General features: G+C 47.3%; 1 protein-coding gene across 2 annotated transcripts; it reads right to left on the bottom strand.

The window, feature by feature from the left end:
* Nucleotides 1–4,136: 4,136 nt before the first annotated feature.
* Nucleotides 4,137–17,354, bottom strand: LOC132351558 (epidermal retinol dehydrogenase 2-like). Of its 2 annotated transcripts, XM_059901408.1 has the most exons (8): nucleotides 17,216–17,354; nucleotides 14,698–14,977; nucleotides 14,162–14,508; nucleotides 11,606–11,737; nucleotides 9,259–9,358; nucleotides 7,077–7,221; nucleotides 5,727–5,852; nucleotides 4,137–4,437 (listed from the first exon to the last, which is right to left on the bottom strand). In XM_059901408.1, exons 3-8 carry the CDS (start codon nucleotides 14,492–14,494, stop codon nucleotides 4,344–4,346), a joined length of 930 nt encoding a protein of 309 aa, XP_059757391.1. In that variant the 5' UTR covers nucleotides 14,495–14,508; nucleotides 14,698–14,977; nucleotides 17,216–17,354; the 3' UTR covers nucleotides 4,137–4,343. The 2 variants fall into 2 exon arrangements, with proteins under 2 accessions (XP_059757391.1, XP_059757390.1); XM_059901407.1 differs by lacking the exon at nucleotides 14,698–14,977.
* Nucleotides 17,355–20,416: the final 3,062 nt, after the last annotated feature.

The following is a 20,416-nucleotide window of genomic DNA, read 5'->3' as shown; positions in this document are numbered from 1 at the left end:
AACATGCGCGCAGCCGCGAAGACCCAACGCAGCCAAAAATAAATAAATAAAATAAATAAATTTATATATATAAAAAAAATCCATAGCTCTGAATAAATACTAAAATACCCTTAACAAACAGGTTAAAAAATGTCAATGGAAATGTGTTACAAAGAGATTTCAAGTGGTACCAGACTCATTGCTACAAACTAGAAGTTTAAGATCAGAGTTTACATAGGGGACATAGTAGAAACTGATGTTTATTGAGTGTTGGTATGTACCAGACCCTACATTAGGCATTTTATCACTGTCAACTCATTTAATCCTTGTAACAGTCGAAAGAGGAATTACAGTCATTTGCAGAATTGGAAAAGGGTTTCAGAAAGTTCAAATCACTTGACCTAAGTTGCATAGCTGAACTGATTCGAATCCTCTTCTATGACTTGGGAGCGCCTGTGGCCAAGATTACTAATGCCCATTTTCCCACGTTTAGAAATCTCTGCCGTTATTAGATGGAGTCATGGCTGCTGTAATAAAAGCTACAATCCCCAGTCTCACTTGCATCTGACTAATAATGTTTGAAGAGAGTGATGTGTGGCTGTTTCTAGAAATATCCTTAAAAGGCAAATTGGTGCCTATGTCATTTTCATCCTTACCCCTTCCTACATCTGCTGCCTGGAAGGTTCTATGATGGCTGCCATCTTGGCGGTGATGGTGGTGGCCACACTGCAGGGATGGCCGAGTGAGGAGCTGTCCGTAGCCCAGGTCCCTGGAACTTCATAGAGCGGAACCAGCAGAGAAGGCATCGTCCACTCACCTCTGGACTTTCACACAACAGAGAGAACACACTCATAGTTTCTACCTCACTGTTATTTATGATCATTATTACAGCTGAACATCATTTTTAAATTAATATAGAACTCAGTACCTTGTCGAGCAGCACTGCATATGGCAGAAATGAAAAGATGTGGTGTAAGTTCAAGTTCTCAGGCGGGAGGTGGCAAGGGCTCAGAATCGTACAGACTAGAAATCTGGTGATCCGTGTTTGGCAGTGGAAACATTTAGTTCAACTTGACCTTACTCTACCTTGAAAGCTCTGTCACCTGCTGAGGGAGATTGTAGCATGAGGGGAAAAGGTAAGACAGATTCAGAATTTTGCTATGACTTGGATGTTTCTGCTGCTTTAAGTGGAGTCTCCCAGAGTTGAACGCAGGCTGGAGAGCACCTATGTGCAAACGGAGGTGTGAGGGAATAAAAGTCTGTTCCAGGAGGCCCTCTCTACCTACAATCTAGAGCCTCGGATGGTTGAAACAGCCAACACCCTCTGTGTCTGATGAGAAGCCCTTGGAAGTGTGGATTCCGGACAATGGCCTTAGCAGAGTAGGACTGTGGTCCTAAGCCTTTTTCCAGCACCTTCCATTAAAGGCTGTTTGCCAGACATGGTATCCAGCACAGTAGCAATCATCAAATGATAGGTTTTTCCCCTAAAGCTATGATTCAGATGGCCCCAAGAGAGTCTTTACTAGATGGGGAGGGACGGGGGAAGAGAGAGAGGCAGGGCATAGATGCCAGTAACAGAGCAGAGCCAGGACAGAGCAAAGTTCTGGACTTTGCAAGACATGCAGTGAGTGGGAAGGGCTTTGAGGTGGAGTGGGTCTGTGGGTTCCATCTGATAAGAGGATACATAGATATTTAGGGAAGCAGACTGTGACAGAACTGTAAGTTGACACCAACACCTGTTTTTATCCTTTTCTACAGTGATATAACCCCTGATCTTTAGCTTGTTCATTCAGGGCAAAACGGGGACCACACTTAGCATCCATTGCAGGCTGGTTTAGTCATGTGACTAATTCTGGCTGATAGGATGTGGTGTTTGAAGCCCTGACTCCTAGTGTGATGATATTTGGAGGTGGAGCCTTGGGGAGGTAACTAGGGTCAATTAGGTCATGAAGGTTGAGCCCTCGTGATAGGGTTAGTGCCCTTATAGGAAGAGGAAGAGCATGATCTCTCTCTCCATGGCCACACGTGGAAGAAAGGCCACGTGAAAACACAGTGAGAAGAGGGCTGGCCGCAAGCCAGGAAGAGCCCTCACCAGAAACTGAACCAGCTGGCACCTTGATCTTGCCCTTCCCAGCCTTCAGAACTGTGAGAAAATAAACGTTTGTTGTTTAAGCCCCCCAGTCTGTGGTATTTTGTCATGGCAGCCTGAGCTAACTAATACAACATCACAATGTAAAAACCAAGCCCCCCAAACCCCCCAAAACCATGGTCACACGTTTTCCCCAGCCAAACTCCTTCTAATACCAAGCGTTCTTCCTCATTCTTGAGCAGCGTGCCAACTACAGGATGATGCCATCTGGAGGGCAGGGTGCCCACTTCTGGGGACAGCCCTTGTTTTCCAGCCTTTCCAGTCTTAAGGCCTCCTTAGGTGTTGGGCTCTTGATCATGGCTTCCGTAGGATTAAATTTCAGATGGAAGCTGCTTGGAAACACACACTGAGGACACTTGCTCCCCTGTGGTATTAAATCAGCTTGTTATTTGTTACCCTCCAGAATCCTCTAATTTACACGTGGTCTCTTCTCCTGTGAACGCTTCAAATAAATCTGAATTCACTTAGACAATTGTATGGGTACTGTAAAACCACAATTAAATTTCAGGCCTTTGTAGTCGTCCAGCCCAGATGCACTCCAGTAAGAAATAATTGCTGTTAACGCTGTTATGATGTGGTGGTGCCCACTCTGCCCCAGACCTTTGTTCTACAAAATCCCCTGAGAGTCTCTTCTTTATTCTTCAACTAAATAGATAGGCCCCTAGAATATACGCTTTTGGAATTGTAATATAGGAGCAATATTGTGCCTCTCTCTTAATTAACCTTGTTAACCAAGGATTTGGAGCATGAGTTGGTTGGTGTAAGCGGGCCTTTGATCCTCTGAATGCACGTCTCCGGTTGGGAAGGATGTCACCCTCGCGAAATAAAACGCCTTTTCTTCTTCGGCATACACCAAATACCTTCATGATTCTGGTTTAATGAAATAATGTGTGTAAAGCGCTTAGCTTCGTGCCAGGCGCGATAAATATGAGCTATCGTTTTTAGGATCACAAAAGGAGCTTTTTTAAAAGGCTTTCTGAAGGGAAAGGAAATACAGGGGCGGAGCTGTCGGAGCCACGCAGGAAGCTCAAGAGAAATCAGTCCACAATGAATCCCAGACGCCGCATTCCCTGAGATGGTCGCTCCTCTAAGAGAATCTTACCCCCAAGATATCCAAACTCTCATTTCTTTTGTCTCTCACAGGGTCTTCCAAGATACTTCTCATCCCTTCCCGCGCTCCACCAAAGGATGGGAAGAGACAAAGGCTGCTCTTTCTCTTGCAAGGCAGGCGCTCCCACCAGCCTGGGAAGGAGCTCCAGGGATACGGTAATTAACGTGTTTCTCTTAATCTTGCTTTTACAGTTAATCTCCAAAGCGTGAAAAGAGTTGGCCAGTTGATTAAACTGTAAGCATACCATAGATCTGAAATGAAGGCAGCCCTGAGGAATGCAAATGGATAAAATTTTTCATTCTGTGATAAAAATACCTCACAAGAACCCCAACTTGAAATACTAAATGAAGCACTTGAAATTACCCACATGGATATGATTTCTGGCTTAATAGGGAACAGGTCATCTAACTCAGTAGAATATCATTTCTTCAGGGTAAGAAGCAACCATTCTTGAATCTCTTCTAGGAAAGAAATGTGACCCTATTTAGAGTGTGGTCTAGAATCACTGCCCCTCGGGTCACCCAGGGAATGTGCACTGACACAGTGGCCCTGGTGTACCCTCAGCAGCATACCCAGGGCTGTAGAAGCAAGCATTTGTGTAGCTACTGTGCAGAGGGGGACATGGGAGGCTGGCCTTCCTACACCAGGCGGCACAGTTTCAACAAGGCCAGGGCTGAGAGCAGGGCAGTGGGGAATCCAGAGCTCTGTGTCCTCTGGAGAGAGGGCACCCAGTTCAGCACTCACCCATCAGCCCTCGTCTCCGCTGCCCAGTGCGGGCTCAACCACAGCCAGCCCCATCTGAGCAACCTCCCCAAAGAGCAAAGCGAAAGGCAGTTCACGAGAGAGAGGGTTATCTCACTTTCACAGCTGTTGCAAGCAAATGACAAAAATGGGCTGTTTGTTTGTTTTTTTTTTAATTTAAAACACTCAACCGAAAAACAGTACGCAACATTACTTTCAAAGGCATTGGTTGAAAATACTAGTCCAGACAGCAGACGAAGAACTTGTGGTTTCCAGATACATTCTGTCGGACAAAGACACTTCTTCATTGAAACACACATTATGTAACTTTGGGTATCAGGTGACGTCAGCCAGAGTTGGTCTTCAGTCTTTCTTCTTACGGCCAGAGAAGCCATCCATTGAATTAAAGATACCCATATACTCAGCCAAAAGCATTCCAACCTTGAGGGGCAAGAAACTAAAGAGAACACAAGAGTGAACTTTCCTGGTTATAATTCATGAAAGCATCTTTACTGGCTCCGCTGAAAAGCAGGGCCACTGACTTGTTGCAGAAGAAGTCATTCACACACTCCCACCTGAATGTCCCTGCCTCATGGTCACTCAGGGCTTGTCCACCACGTGGGAGGACACTGGCCCAGGGTCTCTGTATCTCTCCTTGCTTTATTTACATTATTCAGTCTCCAAGGCCTCACTACACTCTGTAACGATGGATAGGAAGCCGTGAAGTCCTGTGGAGTCGTGAGCCTGGCTTGCATCCTAGTTCTGTCACTCGCAGTGTTACTGGCCTCTGGAGACTCAGTTCCTTCCACTGTCAAGAGGTCATCGCTCTTTCTTTCTGGGACCACTGGGAGGATTAGATGCAATAGCTCCTCCGAGCTTTGGCATGACCCAACTAAGACTGTTCACCTTCTCCACCCCGCTCACCCCTCCTGACACTCTGACCCCATCCATCCCGACGTTCACACTGCAGGGTGAGGAGAGGCACAGTAAACACACCGGAGACTTGTCCTAGGAGTGGGGGGAAGAAAACGGCCCTGTGCTCACTGTACCTCCGAGGGCAGCCCCAGATATCCAGGTGGTTCCTGCCCTCCCCGGCTTCAGGTCTCTGGTCAAATGTGACCCTTCCCCATGAGACCCTCGTGAGGACCATACTGACAATTAAATCCTGACGTGCGCTCTTCCACCTCCTGCTCTGGGATCATCTTCTCCTGCTTTGTATTTCCTTCATAGCACTTACGACCACCCAGAATATCTTTCTTTTACTTCACTTTTTTGTTTGTTTGTTCCCTCCACCAGCCCCCCCGAGAAGAGACTATCCAATGAGAGCAGGGACTCTTGTCTCTCTTGTTCTTTGCTGTAACCCAGATCCTGGGATGGCCAACAGAGCATGGCACACACTCGCCACTCTAATGATGATTGAATGGATATTTGAAGGAGTGTGTGATGTGGTTCCCTGTCACTGAACTTCTTCGGGTTTCCAAAGCCTTCTCAGGACCTATGCAGATATCTCCCCATCTGGGCCCAGAACTAACAGCCTATGAAAGTAAATGTAACCTCCATTTTCTGACTCATGGGAAGCACTGCAAGTATGCAAATTTGAGATTGTGTCAGCAAATGGGCACAATCAAGGGATCAAAATTCATTCATTTAACAGATATTTTTTAAGTGGCTCCTCTCTGTAGGATCTGGAGTAATTTGTTGATACGATTGACACATTACAGAAGTAATAGAAGCAGATACTGTTACCTTTTTAAAAACACTATGAAGTACATAAATCTTGGCATATACAAGTATGGTTTTTCTTGCAGGATAGCAGCTACTATCTTCCTGACTGCATATTCTGGTTCCAGAATCGGTAACAGCAAAGGACAGCTAGGGGGTCAAAAAAAAAAAAAAAAAAAAAGCCACATATTAAGAAATTAATAAAAGCAATTCTTAAAAATAGGATAAAACAGTTGTAAGACATTATCATTTATTTGCTTCTTTCCTTGCCAGATTTGATCTTTTTCTATACTTACTTCCTTATTATCGACCTGGCAAATAACAGCATAACTAGGATTCGAAATGAAAAATGATTCTAATTAATACACTGATGTTACAATATGCACATATGTGAAACCATATTAAATGAATGGTCTAAATGTTGTAAAGCAAGTCTTTGAGATATCACTGCCGGGACCTCCCTGGCAGTCCAGTGGTTAAGACTCCACGCTCCCAAAGCAGGGGTCCCGGGTTTGATCCCCGGTCAGGGAACTAGATCCTACATGCATGCCGCAACTAAGACCTGGAGCAGCCAAATACATAAATAAATAAATATTTAATAAAAAAAAAACCAAAAAAAGAAAGAAAAGAGGGCTTCCCTGGTGGCGCAGTGGTTGAGAATCTGCCTGCTAATGCAGGGGACACGGGTTCGAGCCCTGGTCTGGGAAGATCCCACATGCCGCGGAGCACCTGGGCCCGTGAGCCACAACTACTGAGCCTGCGCGTCTGGAGCCTGTGCTCCGCAACAAGAGAGGCCGCGATAGTGAGAGGCCCGCGCACCGCGATGAAGAGTGGCCCCCGCTTGCCGCAACTAGAGAAAGCCCTAGCATAGAAACGAAGACCCAACATAGCAATCAATCAATCAATCAAAAAAAAAAAAAATCTTAAAAAAAAAAAATCAATTGTATTTGTATGTACAAAAAAAAAAAAAAAAAGAAAGAAAAGAAAACTACCTGCCTGTCATCTCATGAGTGCAGACTGGGTATTTATGCCCCTTCAACAATTTCTGGTCCTTCTGTGGAATCAGGGATGAAGGCAGGATGGAGTCAGGTGGCAGAAAGGGGGTGCGATGGGAGTGCCGAGGAGATGGGGGAGGAGGTCTGGGCCGCAGGGTGGCTGCAACTTGGATACAGCCTTGATAACCCATTGCTTTTAAACCCAGTTATCTTAAACACAACCGCATTTGAGGAAAGAAATTCTGAAACCATTTATGAATCAGGCTGCGTGCTGGAAAGATCTTTTTAAACAACTTTAGAAAACAGATAGAACACAATAAAATGGATGGCCAATCATTTTTCAAAACACAGTTTCTTTGAAATCAAAGGACATGCTTACCCAGTAGTACAACCGTCAAACATTCCAGTGTTGATAAAAAATGGGCACACAATAGTGGTTTTGACCCCATTTTGTTTCTTGGCAAATGTTTCCATGAATACCGATTCAGCAAATCCAAAGGCTGCAAATTTAGTTGCGCAATAATCTGAAAAAAGACAAACGATGCTAATGCATAGCGTAAAGTTTTAAAATGTCATTACATTAAGGTTTCCTCGTGACACGAATACCAACAGAGAACGGGACAGCAATTTCAGAGTTCTTATTCTGTATGATCTTGGTCTGCTCCACCTGGAAGGGGCGAAGAGTGAGTGGGAAGGACCACGGTCACCTCAAGGTCAGAATACAATGACCACGTGGATTCGTGGAGAAACAGGGCTGCGGGGAGCCTCCTGAGAGGCGGGTCACACAGCTGGCCTTTACTCCCGTGTTAGTGATGGTCAGACACTCTGCCGGCCGTGACATGGGGCACAAGATGTGCGTCCTGTCCCTGTCCCAAAGAACTGCAGCCCAATCGGGGCAGGAAGACGCACAAAAGGAGAAATAAGATAATAGGTCAAGTGGGAGTCTAGGCAATGGAGATCAGTGTGGGCCATGATACTCAGATCAAATTTTCTTCCAACTCTAATTCTTCCACTTCCAGAAGGAAAACAAAGGACTCTGTCCCTTCCACCTAAACTGCTCAGGCATCTTCAAATGCAAGGGGGAGGGGAAACTGGTATTTGTGTCAGTTTTGAGCTCTCTGTCCTCAGTGACACTCACTTCAAGTAAACACCTGAATATTCAATTTGCTAAATGGAAACGTGGGCAGAAGAGGAGTCTAGGTGGACTTATCCTTCCCTCTGCCTCACGTGATGCGCACTTCCTGGCTCCGGTGGGAAGCAGCTCCCCCAGCTGGCAAGATCCAGGCCACACATGCCGGGTGTGGGCTGCCCAAGACGGTGGGGAAGCCCACAGAAGGAGGGGCGGGGAGGGGGGGGGGTCCTGAGCCGCTTCTGGGATCATCTGAGTCGTTTGGTAGACATGCAGCTCTCTGAGCTCCTCGACCCCCGAGATGAGGAGGTGTGGGTACGGCCCAGGGCCAGGGAATCTGCATTCTAAGGAGCATACCTGAGGTTCTGACACAGGGGAGCCACCTCTCACCCTGTGGGAACCCAAAAGGCTTACACTTGTTCCTAAGGGGAGCACGGGTGGGAGAGACGTCCGTCTGAAGACAGAGACGTTGTGTCCAGGAAAAGGATTAAGAGGAGTTGTAAATACACTCGTATTATTTCAAAGACCCATGATTTCTCAGATGTACGAGACAGAGGTAATAATAACACCTGATGAATTCTAAGGAGGACAGAGGAAGGGAAATCCAGGGCACAGGGAGATGTGTACAGACTGCTAATATTTTGGGTGATGCGTGGTTCCAGAAACCTATCCATGTAGCTGAGACATATCTGCTGAGACTAGTGTTGTGAACCTTGAACCACACTGCTCAGCTCAAAAGCACTAGGCGGGGCCCAGACGGCCGGCTGGGCCGTCCGCTACTGAGTGCTGCATTTAGGGTTCCGGTGGGTGAGCCTCCAGGAGGGACAGGACTTCCGCTCCTCCTAGAACCAGCTTCCCCAGTGGGCCGCCTTCACCGAAGACCTTGGCGTACGTCTTTGTCCCCTCTCCACTGCTAATGTCAAGTCAGCTGCCAGGGAAATGGGAGTCACAACAAGTTCCTGCCAGTCTCCAACCAATGGAAAAGCAAAGAGGTTAATTTTAGGTTTCCTGGGGTGAAGACATTTCCTCTAAACTCACGGCTAGGGGAGACCACTTAATGGAAACTTAGGAGGGATGAGGGTCCCCTTATCATCCTGATAACAGTGCCGGGGGAGTTCTGGGGGACGGTGACTAAGCTGATCCCTTGTGTAAGAAATTTATCACTAGGGTCTCTCTTTTCTCTTTTTTTAAACCCAAGGGATTGCCTAAGACCTAGTGCTTCCGAAGTGCATAGTTCAACTTCGTGTAAGTATAAACTGCTGGGTGATTTTGCTGGACCATGAAGTTCTCAACCACTTACCTTACTGAATATCCCTCTTCATCTATTATCCTTTATTATTAGTGCATAAGGTCAGTGCTGATTATTCAGAGCTATTACTCAAGTTAAAGTTACAAGAAACTTTGCAATTGTGAAATATCACATTTCTCTTACCGGCCAGCCCATTTACTCCAATTAATCCAGCTGTACTTGAAATGCAGACCAAATGTCCATGGTCATTAGCGATCATAGCAGGTAGAAAGGCTTTATAAGTCTAAGAAGATCAAGGTAAAATGTTTAACATTTTATGCCACATTTTATATTTTTTTTCAGATGTTTATATGATCACTGTGATTGAAAAAAAATGTTTAAGCTCAAAAAAATACCTGAAGGCACTGGGATATTCAAACTTAAACATCTGGAAAATAACCATCTTAACTTGTTTAACCTGTATCAGTGCTTTCCTGACGGCAATTCCAATATTATTAAAAATAACTTATTCAGACTTATATTTTGCTCATATTTGACTTTTAAAAACACAATATTAAGCCAATAATTGAAGCAGTATAGGAAACTCTTAGTTGTGGCAGCCACAATCCACAAACCAATAAGAGCGCTCAAGGATATGATTATTTCGATTCATGGTGCCTTTTTTCCTCCCTGGGCTTATATTTGAATTTCAGATTTTTCCTGAACATCGTTCACAGGACATGCGGCTGCTGGCTTCAGTTTAAAAATGTCACTTTATTTTTAAACTCATCTATACTTCTTTGAATAATGGTTTCTTATTTTTATTCCATGTCAGAAAGGAGAATATCTGTTAGACAGAGGAGACACACACTGTGTCTCAGTATGTATTATATAGAATACCTTCACCTTTCCTGTGGGACCTGGGAAAAAAAGGTAAAAGAGAAATAAATTTTGGGACATGTATTCTGCAACAAAGGAATAATGAATCAAATATGGATAGTTGCATATTTATATGAAATAAATTTATATTCATATTTTCAAATAGGAATAATATGAATAAATATGAGAAAAGGAATCTCTAATAACAATCAAACAACCTTTGTCTGCATCTCAATGAGTTTCAGAGAGAAACTAACAGAGAGAAAGACAGAGAGAGAGAGAAGCGGAAAGTCAAAGAGGCGCCAACAACTCAGCGTGACCCACGGCATCCTGAGTTCCGACGGTCCACGACGAGGGGCGTCACTGCTCCGTGGGACACGCCCCTTGGGAGCATGGTCACCATGAGCTCTCTGACCCTCAGCAGTCACGTGCCTGCTCTGGGCAGGTGCTCAAAGGGCGTTTGCGAACTCGCCTGGGAAGAGTGTACAGAGGGTGAGGACTCGAGGGGATGACAGGGGCCAGGGCAACGCCAGAAGCTCACGAGCAACTAGCAGGGGAGAGAGAAAGAGGAGACCAGGATGGAGACGCGGACAGCGGCGGGGAAGGAACACAAAGCCCCGGGAGCGGGCACTTAGGAGACGACGCCCTCATCTTCATGCTGACCGTACATTCTAACTTCTGTCTCGAGAAGGAGCGGGGCGTTTGCAACAAGACAACATCAATCACTTGCAGTCGTTCCTGAAGGAACTCGGTAGCCCCTTAGCTCGGAATCTTTCCATCTTTCTCCCCAAAACTATACGGAACGCTGAAACTACCACCAGCAGCATTACGTTTTTGGTGAAACCGGGGACACAAAACCTACAAACTCCAAATGGCATGTGAAGGCTGTCACAGGAGAGCTGGGCAGGAGCCCCTGATGTTGGCGTGGGGAGAATGGAGGGGGTCTCGGAAATGCCCAGCAAACTCTCACTCCCCGATGGAGAGAGCTGGTCTGGGGGACGGGCTGTGAGCAAGGGCCAGGGCGGTGGGCAGAACGAGGGCACGTGTATTGCTGGGGAAGCTATGACTGGTCTTTGCAAAGGCCAGGAAGACGCAGCTTGAATGTGGGCACATCGCCTTGGAAGTCAGGGCTGTGCCTCAATGTTCAAGCCACGTAGTCACCAGGTGGGACCGGTGGGAACTCTCCTTTCCCTGGTTAGGTACCGAGTAAGGTGACCGTGTGTCTTGGTTTGCCCTGAACAGACCTGATTGATGCTTGCTTGTTAATCACGCCTCCTTTCACTTCAAGAGAGTTCTAGCCAGGAACTCTCTTAGGGAAACGATAAGGTCACCTGGTCATGTCTAAGCACGGTCACTTTTAACTTCTATGGTCCCTTGTCTCACTGGGCTGTTTTAAGGCTTCTTCATGAGGTGCCTGGGATAGTACCTGACACAGGCTGGCCTTCAGTTCATGATTATGACAGGAGGAGAGGACAGTTGTGTCTTTGTAGGATTCTCTGAGCAGAGGCGCTGGGAGGTGTAGGTTAAGTTGGATCAGGAGAGGACAGCTCAAGCTAGAATTAAGAAGTCTGTGCTTTATTTAGAGACCAAGACTACTGTAAGAGAACAAGAGGAAGGCACTTTAAAATGACAGAGTAACTTTATATTTATAATGAGAAGAAAAAATAATTACCCATAAATGTGCTTTGAAATTCACATCGATAGACTTTTCCATAAGCTCATCTGGGCAGTCGAGGAACTTTTTGCCTGTTACGATTCCGGCATTGTTGATGAGGATTGAAACGTCTCCAACTTCTTTCTTAACCTGAATTGAATAAGGAAAACAGCACCACCAGTGCAGCACAGGCAGACCTCGGAGATACTTTGGCTTCGGTTCCAGACCTCCGCAGTAAAGCAAATACCGCAATAAAGCGGAGTCACACGAATTTTTCGGTTTCCCAGTGCATATAAAAGTTATGTTTACACTATACTGTAGTCTATTAAGTGTGCAATAGCATTATGTCTAAGAGACAAGTTGCCTTAATTAAAAATTTTTTTTTGCTAAAAATACTAACCATCATCTGAGCCTTCAGTGAATTATCGTAGTAACAAAGATCACTGATCGCAGATTACCAGAACAGACATAATAATGATGAAAAAGTGTGAAATACTGTGAGAATTACCAGAATGTGACCCCGAGACAGGAAGTGAGCAAATGGTGGAAAAATGGTGACAACACTGTTGCTCAAGGCAGGGCTGCCACAAACCTTCAATTTGTTAAAAACCTTCAAATGGTAAAAAAAAAAAAAAACAACACAGTACCTTTGAAGTGCAATGAAACGAGGTATGCCTGTAATTTCTTACATCACCCAGCTTCACTTCCCCAATAGTTTTATATGCTCCCTGTCCTTGTTAACTCAGACTGAGTTAATGCGCTCTAAAAACAAAGTATGTTCATCTCCTTTGCAGAGTTTACGGCGCATCAGAGATCTAAGTCTGATGCCTCTCTACTCATTTTCCTCCCGTCCTATGATGGTTCCAACACTGCAATGCTACTTTCCTTCTACAGGTAGAGCTACTCTTATACTCACTCCGTGATTAGTAACTTGGTCCTATGCTAAATTGATGTGTAAGCAGCACACCATTTTAATTAACGCGATGGCACATCAGGCATGACAGCCGTGCCATATAAATCACGACCTGGCCCGCACAGCGATGGGGGCGGGCAGGGAACGGAGGGTGTACGATATTCACACGCGTGTTTCAAACACACCGTTGAGCTCAGAACCCGTCCGTCCTGTTTTCACCAGCTGGCTGGTTCTCTTCTCCCCAACACAGACTTTCAGGTGTAAGATCTGTGAAAGGAGGATCAGAGGGGGCCCCCGTCTGCTGCTGTCACACTGGCCAGAGTAGGTGTCAACAAACTTCAGGAATAAAAATTCTGGGAGCGCTGCGGGAGCCTTCCCCTTAGAGCAAACCTTCAGCATGTGACCCAGGCCCTTTGTCAGAAATGAGCAACAGGAATTTCTAGGCTTGACGGCAGGGGCTGCGGCTGTCCCTCTGCCTTTGTGTTTTGAATTTCATTCCTGTGCCCTGTGTCGCACAGCAGGGGCCCCGTCCCCCCGGAATCGGAGGGCACCACTGGTTGCAGCACCACTTAACATCTCCAGCTCTGTGTGTTGTGTGCACACGTGTGGGTGTGCACGTATGGGGGTGAACCTGCCTATGAGGATGGTGCAGCCGGGCACAGGGAGGCGGTACTACTGAAGCCAGGCAGATGCTGCCACCTTCCTTATCTGCTGATGCAGAAGGCCTGGGCCCCAGCACGGAGGCTGATGTGCTGTGTATCCACTAGCCAACGAGATCCATAGCCTGGGAGAAATTTAGGATGCAATCGAGAAAGTTTCTGGCTCTGAAAGTGATGTGTGGAGCGCTCGTGCCAGTGAGCGGGCGGAGAAATCCTTCTCAGGGAAAAGAGGCAGCCTCCAAACAGGTACGTGCCTCCACGAGCTAAGAACGCCCTTACCGCTGGCCTATGGGAGCTCTGGTTTCCTGAAAGCGTTCTTTCTAAGTGCATCTGTGTCATTGCCAAAGCAGCAGCTGCAGTTGAGTCTTTAGGATGAATATTCTGATTTTCATATGACCACTTAAGAGAAATGCACGTTAATGGAAAGCTCTGTTGGGGGAGAGGGAAGAGCTGGACTTACAATGAGGCTAGATATGGGTTCACATCCTGGCTTGGTCCTGTGCTAGCTCGGTGACCCCAAACAGGTTATTTAATAGCCCTGTTTCTCAGTTTCTTTACCCTCAAAGAAGGGTGCTACAGCCCATCTCTCGCACGGTAACGGGGGCCAGCACAGCGAGCACACGCGCTGGTTAGAGGGCGTTCTTCAGAGTTAAAAGACTCAAGTCCCAGCTGTAGCTCTGCTACTTATTACCTGTGTTTCTCAGGTAAGCGACTCACCTGCCCTAAGTTTCCATTTTCTTATTTGTGATGTGGAGATAATAAGAGGCCTGACTTTACAGGATTGTGATACAACTCACACAGGGTGCTAAGCATGGTGTATTGCACACAGTGAGAACTCAAAAATCCTAATTCCCACTCTCCAATATTTTTTAAAGTAAAGGGATGTGGGAGAGAGGCACATCAGCACTGAGGAAGGCAAACAGACAAAGAAACTGATGGATGTCAAAGAATTTACGTAGCGTTCTCACTACCCATAGGACACAGCAAGCACCCCAGGTTTACCTGATCGGCCACTCTATACACTTCCTCCTTCCGGCTGCAATCACAGGTATAGGTATAAACCTTTGTGGCTCCAGCTTCCCAAGCCATCTTGCTGGTCTCCTCATTCCCCTCCTTGCTGACATCCCAGAGAACAAGCACCGATCCAAGGCGGGCAAATTTGATGGCTAAGAGCCTTCCAAGTCCACTCCCAGAGCCTGTTATAAGTACGATTTCACCAGCAACACTCTTCTGTGGCCTTGGGATGAAGGTAAAAACCATAACCTCCAGAAGGGCAAACAGTGATTTTCCTAAGAAAACGAACAAGTTCTTGACTGAGTTCAGGTTGGGCGCCATGTTCTGGCTGACACCTATAAAGCAAGAGAGACTCATGTAAGGACCTCAGTATCCAATCCCTCTGAGCTCGCTTACTCCACGGAGCTCATACTTTCTGCAATAGTGAAAGAAACCAAGAAGTGGGATGTAAACATCTCTCCTGGTAGCAGACTCTGAACTTAGAAAGGGGAGGGAACCCACAGGGACCATCTCGTCCAACTTACCTTCACAGCAGCAAGGTCATTGCTATGCGCGTGCCTGCTAAGCATTATACGTGACAGAAAGGTTCAGTAACCAGGAACTGTGCACGTGCCCAGATTTAACCCAAAGGAGAAGTTCACTATTTCTCGTAGTTAACCTTTCTTCATAATAATCACAGGTCCTGATTATTCGCAGTCAAAGTCTTGACCATGTGGTGTTTATGATGTAACTGCTCCCTTCTGGTTTTATTTTTACCTCCGTTTAGGTTTCTGTTTTCGTATTTGCACCGTTGTTCTTTAAAATCTGAGATTCAAGAGGAAAATGTAAAACCCTATTTGTATAATGTACCTGGAGGGGAGTAACCAGACGTTCGGAACCTTTCGCCTGGACTTGCTGTCACCACACGGTACCCCTTCCCCATGCTCTGAGGCCCAGATCACTTCCCACTCGGCCCTGTGATTGTAGGATATCGGTGGGAGATGGGTAGGCCCTGCCCCTGCCAAGCTGTGGAACCTGGGGCGGCCCACGAAGGCCCTTTGGGCCTCGGTCTCCGCACCTCTACTGGTCCTGTGGCCTCGGGTGGTTTCGCAGATGGCATGAGAATGTCTGCGGTGCGTGTGACCACAGTGCTGGCCAGCAGTAAGTGCTTTCCAATGTCACCTAGTTTCTCAGACCCGCGGGAAGGCACTCAGTAGGTCTGCTGAATGAATAAAAGGCCTCCCCTTGACAAACACATACAAGGCTCAGTGCTTCCGTCCTATCAGTTACTCACACTTTAGTGAGAATGAGTGTGTAAGATGCTTCACTAACAACCAGCTGAGAAAGAAGGGAAGGTCTTATTTCCTCCGGGATGAGGAGAGAAGGGGCAAACTGTGCTGTGGGTGGAAGGTTTCCCTGAATGGAGTGGTCACTTGAGAGGCGGGGATGAGGACAGAAGAGGGACATCATTAGTGAGGTGAAGCGGTTCTTCACTTACTTTGCAGCTTGGCTGAGGACAGACCAATTCTCACAGATTCATCTACAGGACGCCTTGAAGCATGGTCAGACCCTTAGGAAATTGTGACCTGAATTGTTGTTTCTTGGCTCATTCTACAGATGGGACTGAGGACCAGAAGAGCATGTGTGTGGTTTAGCTAGGCTTCCTGTGCTAGTTCGTGCAGGCCAGGTGAGTTCGTTATCATGTTTACTGAGCACAGACCCCGGCCAGGTATGATGCTGGTCCCTGGGGCTGAAGGGGTGGGCAGCCTCCCATAGTCTCTGCCCTGGTGAGACACCTCTCTCCTCAGTGTCTCCAGCACCACAAGGGTGGCCGGAAGCCTCACCACTGTGCTGGCTGACATGGAAGTTACCGGGTTCTAGACTTTGGTGTTCTGCTGTCTCAGTGCCGGCATGATGCAAGCCCTAAAACAAGCCCCTTCTTAATCCCTGTCCTGGCAGATTCTTCCTAGGTTCTCCAGAGCCTAGCATCCTGCGGTCTCCCTCATTTGGGGTTTAGGGTGTCTGCTGGGTACCTGCACAGGTAGTGAGGTCTAGAGATTAAAGTTTGGGTTGGAATTCTGGATCTGCCACTGACTTCTCAGCATCCTTGCTAAAAACTGTTGCATCTCTTCTGCCTCAGTTTCCTCATCTAAACAGGGGGATTCTACGGGTACATGCCAACATTTACGAAATAGGGAAGGTGTGCAAGCTAAATGAGGTTAATACAGGTATTAAGGAAAGGAGGGTAGTATGGTCACTACTACCCCGTAGGAAACTTCTGAGCAGATTTGGGGAAAACAAAAAAGTCCCCATTGCTGCGGGCAGCCCTCTCCAAGAGGTAGAGGAGGGCGTGGCGTGGGGTCGGGGCAAGAGGAGTCGCGCTGGGCTGGATCTCAGCCCCCGCCAGGTTACGCACCCCTCCACCCCCCGCTCCCCATAACGTGGAAGCCTTGCCAAAACAGTGCCAGGCACGTGACAGCAAAGTAAATAATAGCTAAGGCTGTGATTGGTGTTTCTGCTAGCATATGAACTTCGGATCCTCAGCTACACCAAAGAAAGAGGGTTATAGCATGCATACGAACCCAGGTAAACGTCTGGTTCTGTTTTAGTATAAAGTTTAGGAAGTCAGGGAGCATGTGCATTAAATTTAATCATCAGGCTGAAGACTTCTTTGGTGTCTCCATCCCATGGCTTGCCCCCTTGGTCCAAAAGCTGAGTTAACGTGGTGCAGCCTAAACAGGTGACTTCCGCTTCCCCGGCCAGGGCGCGGCCGCAAGTCGGCCCTGGTACCGGGGGGCGGAATGGGGTGAATGCGGGGGGATGGCTGGGGAGGGACAGGCAGATGCACAGAGCAGCGGGGAGCAGGGCACCTGGTCAGAATGCCCCGGAGAAGACGAGGGGACCAGGGATCAGCCCCGCGCTGCTCCGGGATGGGGCGGGAGGCCACCAGCTCACTCCTCGGGGGCCCGCGCTCGTCCCCGCCGCCCAGGCTCCCGGGCTGCGCCGTCTCGAGGCGCCGCCCCCCCTTGACCTTAACGCAGCCCGCGGGCCTCGGCTACTCACCCGGAACGCGCTGCCCTCGCTGCGGCCGAGAAGTCGGGTCTGCTGCGCCGCGGGTCCCGCGTCACTGGCTCTCAGCCTCGCGAGGCTCCGGATTTATCCCCGCGCCGCCGGAGACCACGTCCAAGGGCGGGACGGCCGCGCCCGCGCGGGGGTGGGGCGCCCGGGGGCCCCGCCCGCCGTGTGGGCGCGCGCTCTTTTTTTTTCCCAGGCGGCCGGATGCAGGAGCTGGAGATTGTGTCGCGGGGACCCCTCGCGCACCTGGATTCCGAGCAGGAGAAGCACCAGGGGGTGTTTAAAAATTGCGATGCCCAAGCTGCACCCGTGATTATTAAGTCAGAATTGCCGGGTTGGCAGGGGGCCCTGGTACGAGCGATTAAAAAGCTCCCCAAGTTGGGGATTGGCATGTACACACAGCTATATTTGAAATGGATACCCAACAAAGACCTGCTGTAGAGCACAGGGAACACTGCTCAATGTTATGTGGCAGCCTGGATGGGAGGGGAGTTTGGGGGAGAGCGCATACATGTATATGTATGGCCGGGTCGCTTTGCTGTGCACCTGAAACTATCACCAACAGGTAAACGGCTCTACTGCCACATAAAATAAAAAGCTCCCCAGGTGTTTTTAAAGCACAGCCGGAGGTTGGGACCCCCGTAGAAGAGAACCGGGGGCGGCAGATGCGGGGTCCCTGCGGGAGGGGGCCAGGTCCAGCCTCTGCAGCCTGCAGTGCGGGGCACAGATACCAGTTCGGGTCAGCGTGTGACTCCTCCGCTTGGGATCAAGGTCGACAGCTTCGCTGGCCCGGATCAAGGTCTACAGCTTCGCTGGCCCGGACTTTGGCGTGTGGGCCTGGGAGAGCCCGGGGGAGGCGGGTGGGGGCGGAGCTAGCTGGGGGCCGAGGAGAAGCGGAAGAAGTTTGTTCTAACGAGATGGGGTTGGGAAAAAGAAAGTCAGCACTGCTTCTGATCCAACCGGTGTTTATTGAACGTCTTCTCTGTGTGCAAAGATCCAGAAGACATAGCAATGCTACATCTGTCAGGGGAAAAAAGAAAAAAAAAAAAAAAGATAAAAATCAGTTAAGAACCTTAGCTAATCATTTAATATGAGTCACCACGGAAATGACTGAAGTGACTGAGTTCAAGGATCCAGAAGACACAGCAATGCTACATCTGTCAGGGGAACAAAAGATAAAAAAATCAGTTAAGAATCTTAGTTAATCATTTCATATGAGTCACCACTGAAATGACTGAGGGTGGAGTTTGATGGGTGGCGTGAGGAGAAGAAACACCAAGTTACCGGGTGCTGAAGGAAAAACTGGGAGTCGGGACAAGATTGCCTTTGGAGTTCAGCCAGGGTTGAGTTGGACGCCCAGGAGTGCTGAACACGCAGAGGAGAGCTGGATAGCCAACCTATATCTGGGACAGACCTGGGTATGTGAGGAACTGCACATTTGTTCTTTATTTGGCTGTGAGAAGAGCCAGGTAGGCTGTATAAGCCTGGAGAATGGGGCAGGTGTGTTCATTGGTTTCAAGTCAGTGAACATCACCCGAGGACATGTGCCGTGGGGGGGGCCTCTGCATGGCTGGGGGAACCGCAGAGTCTTTTTGGGGGGGGTGAGACACAGTCAGGAAGTGCACACCTGCAGATGATATAGACATGCAGGGAGGGGCCCCGGGTGCATGGAAGGGGGGCACCTGCAGCCTGGATGAGGAGAGGTAGCTGCGAAGAGACTTCCCCACTTGGGGACAGAATGGGTCGAGGTGCAGGGGGCACTCAGCAGGGAGTGAGAGTGGACTAAGGCACAGAGAAGTTGGGTGATGGACTCCAGGTCAAACAGCCCACCTGCAAGAGCTCAGATCGGGGGACGTCGGAAAACGGCAGCCTTATGTCATCTTCATGGTTTCTCTGAGAAAAATCCTAGGCTGTCCCTCTTCTTTCTGGTCAGAAGTTCACAGCAGACCTCAAGAAAGAAGTCTCCAGCAGTATTAGAAAGCTCATTGAAACAAAACGAATGTAAAGCAGTGGGGCTCCACTGATGATACAGTTCAGGGAACTAGAGGCCCCGCCTTTGGAAAAGGCCTCAGTCTGACTTGGTGTGGGAATGCTTAGTGGATGACCATAATCCTGAAAACTAAGAAAGTACTTTTAAAGGGTCCTTTGTGGCAAAGGCTACGGACAGATAGTTTATGATGGCAGATGTACAGTAGAACGGGCTAATGAACATATGAAAGAAAATGCTCTAACTTTATTCTTAGAGAAATGCATATTAAATCATTCCTTGCCTTCCAAATTGACAAATATTAAAAAAGAGAGAGAGAGAGAGAGAACGTCTTCATATGGAGGTGGTATAAGTTATACAAATCTGGAGAGCAAGTAGGTATCAGAAACTAGAAAGGTATGTAACCTCTCACCCAGTTCCACATATGGGATTTATCTTTACAAAATAATCAGATATCATTTGTTGATTCCAGGAACGGAAACTGGCTACTGGGAGTCGGGGTTGGAAAGGAGAATTCTGATTGTATTGATTCATGGAAATGTATTACTCTTTCTGGAAATTCATATATTATTAAAAAGAAACTGATCATTAATTTCTAAGAAATATGTGTAGACGGAGTACTCTACAGTCATTTTTTTATAAAATCATGTTTTCAAGGATATAGAAAAATACTCTTCACGTAATATGAGTTTAAAAAGCATAGTATAAGACTAAATATATGATACGATCCAACATTTCTATGAAAACTGTATTTATATGCATTAGAAATGCTGGTAGTGAATTCGCCAACATCTTGATATTTTTTATTATCGAATAGTGGAATTTTGGTTGATTTTTATTTTTTCTTTGTGTCTTTTTGTATTTTCCAAATTTTTGATTATGTGCATATTTTTATTTCATAATAAAAAGTGTTTCTCAGAACATATATACACAGACATTTCCATTCAAGATGGCAGACAAGCATGTGCATTTATATCCTATTTTCTTCCAAAATTCCATTGAAATGAAAGGGAAGATGTAAAAATGTGAATACAAACAAAGTAGTGCTAGCAAAAAGGAAAGGATCTATCAGTGAGGACTGACTAGAGGTCGGTAAGCAGATGGATCCCATTTCCAGAAACCAGAGCAAAAGATACTTTAACCTAAAACACACCCGTGGCAGGAACTACAGAAATGAGTCATTCTTCCCAACAAAACCCAGA

Source organism: Balaenoptera ricei, chromosome 17 (genome assembly GCF_028023285.1).
Source record: "Balaenoptera ricei isolate mBalRic1 chromosome 17, mBalRic1.hap2, whole genome shotgun sequence".
In the NCBI taxonomy this organism is placed as follows: domain Eukaryota; kingdom Metazoa; phylum Chordata; class Mammalia; order Artiodactyla; family Balaenopteridae; genus Balaenoptera; species Balaenoptera ricei.
This window is presented reverse-complemented; position numbering and strand designations above follow the sequence as displayed.

What these genes read in the sequence shown, in the direction of transcription:
- LOC132351558 (XM_059901408.1), bottom strand. Translation starts at nt 14,494, where the DNA reads ATGGCGCCCAACCTGAACTCAGTCAAGAACTTGTTCGTTTTCTTAGGA. An exon ending in TGTATAGAGTGGCCGATCAG is followed by an intron (nt 11,738 to 14,161) that starts GTAAACCTGGGG and finishes TATTCAATTCAG; the next exon opens with GTTAAGAAAGAAGTTGGAGA. An exon ending in TTCATAGTGTTTTTAAAAAG is followed by an intron (nt 4,438 to 5,726) that starts GTAACAGTATCT and finishes TGTTCTCTTTAG; the next exon opens with TTTCTTGCCCCTCAAGGTTG.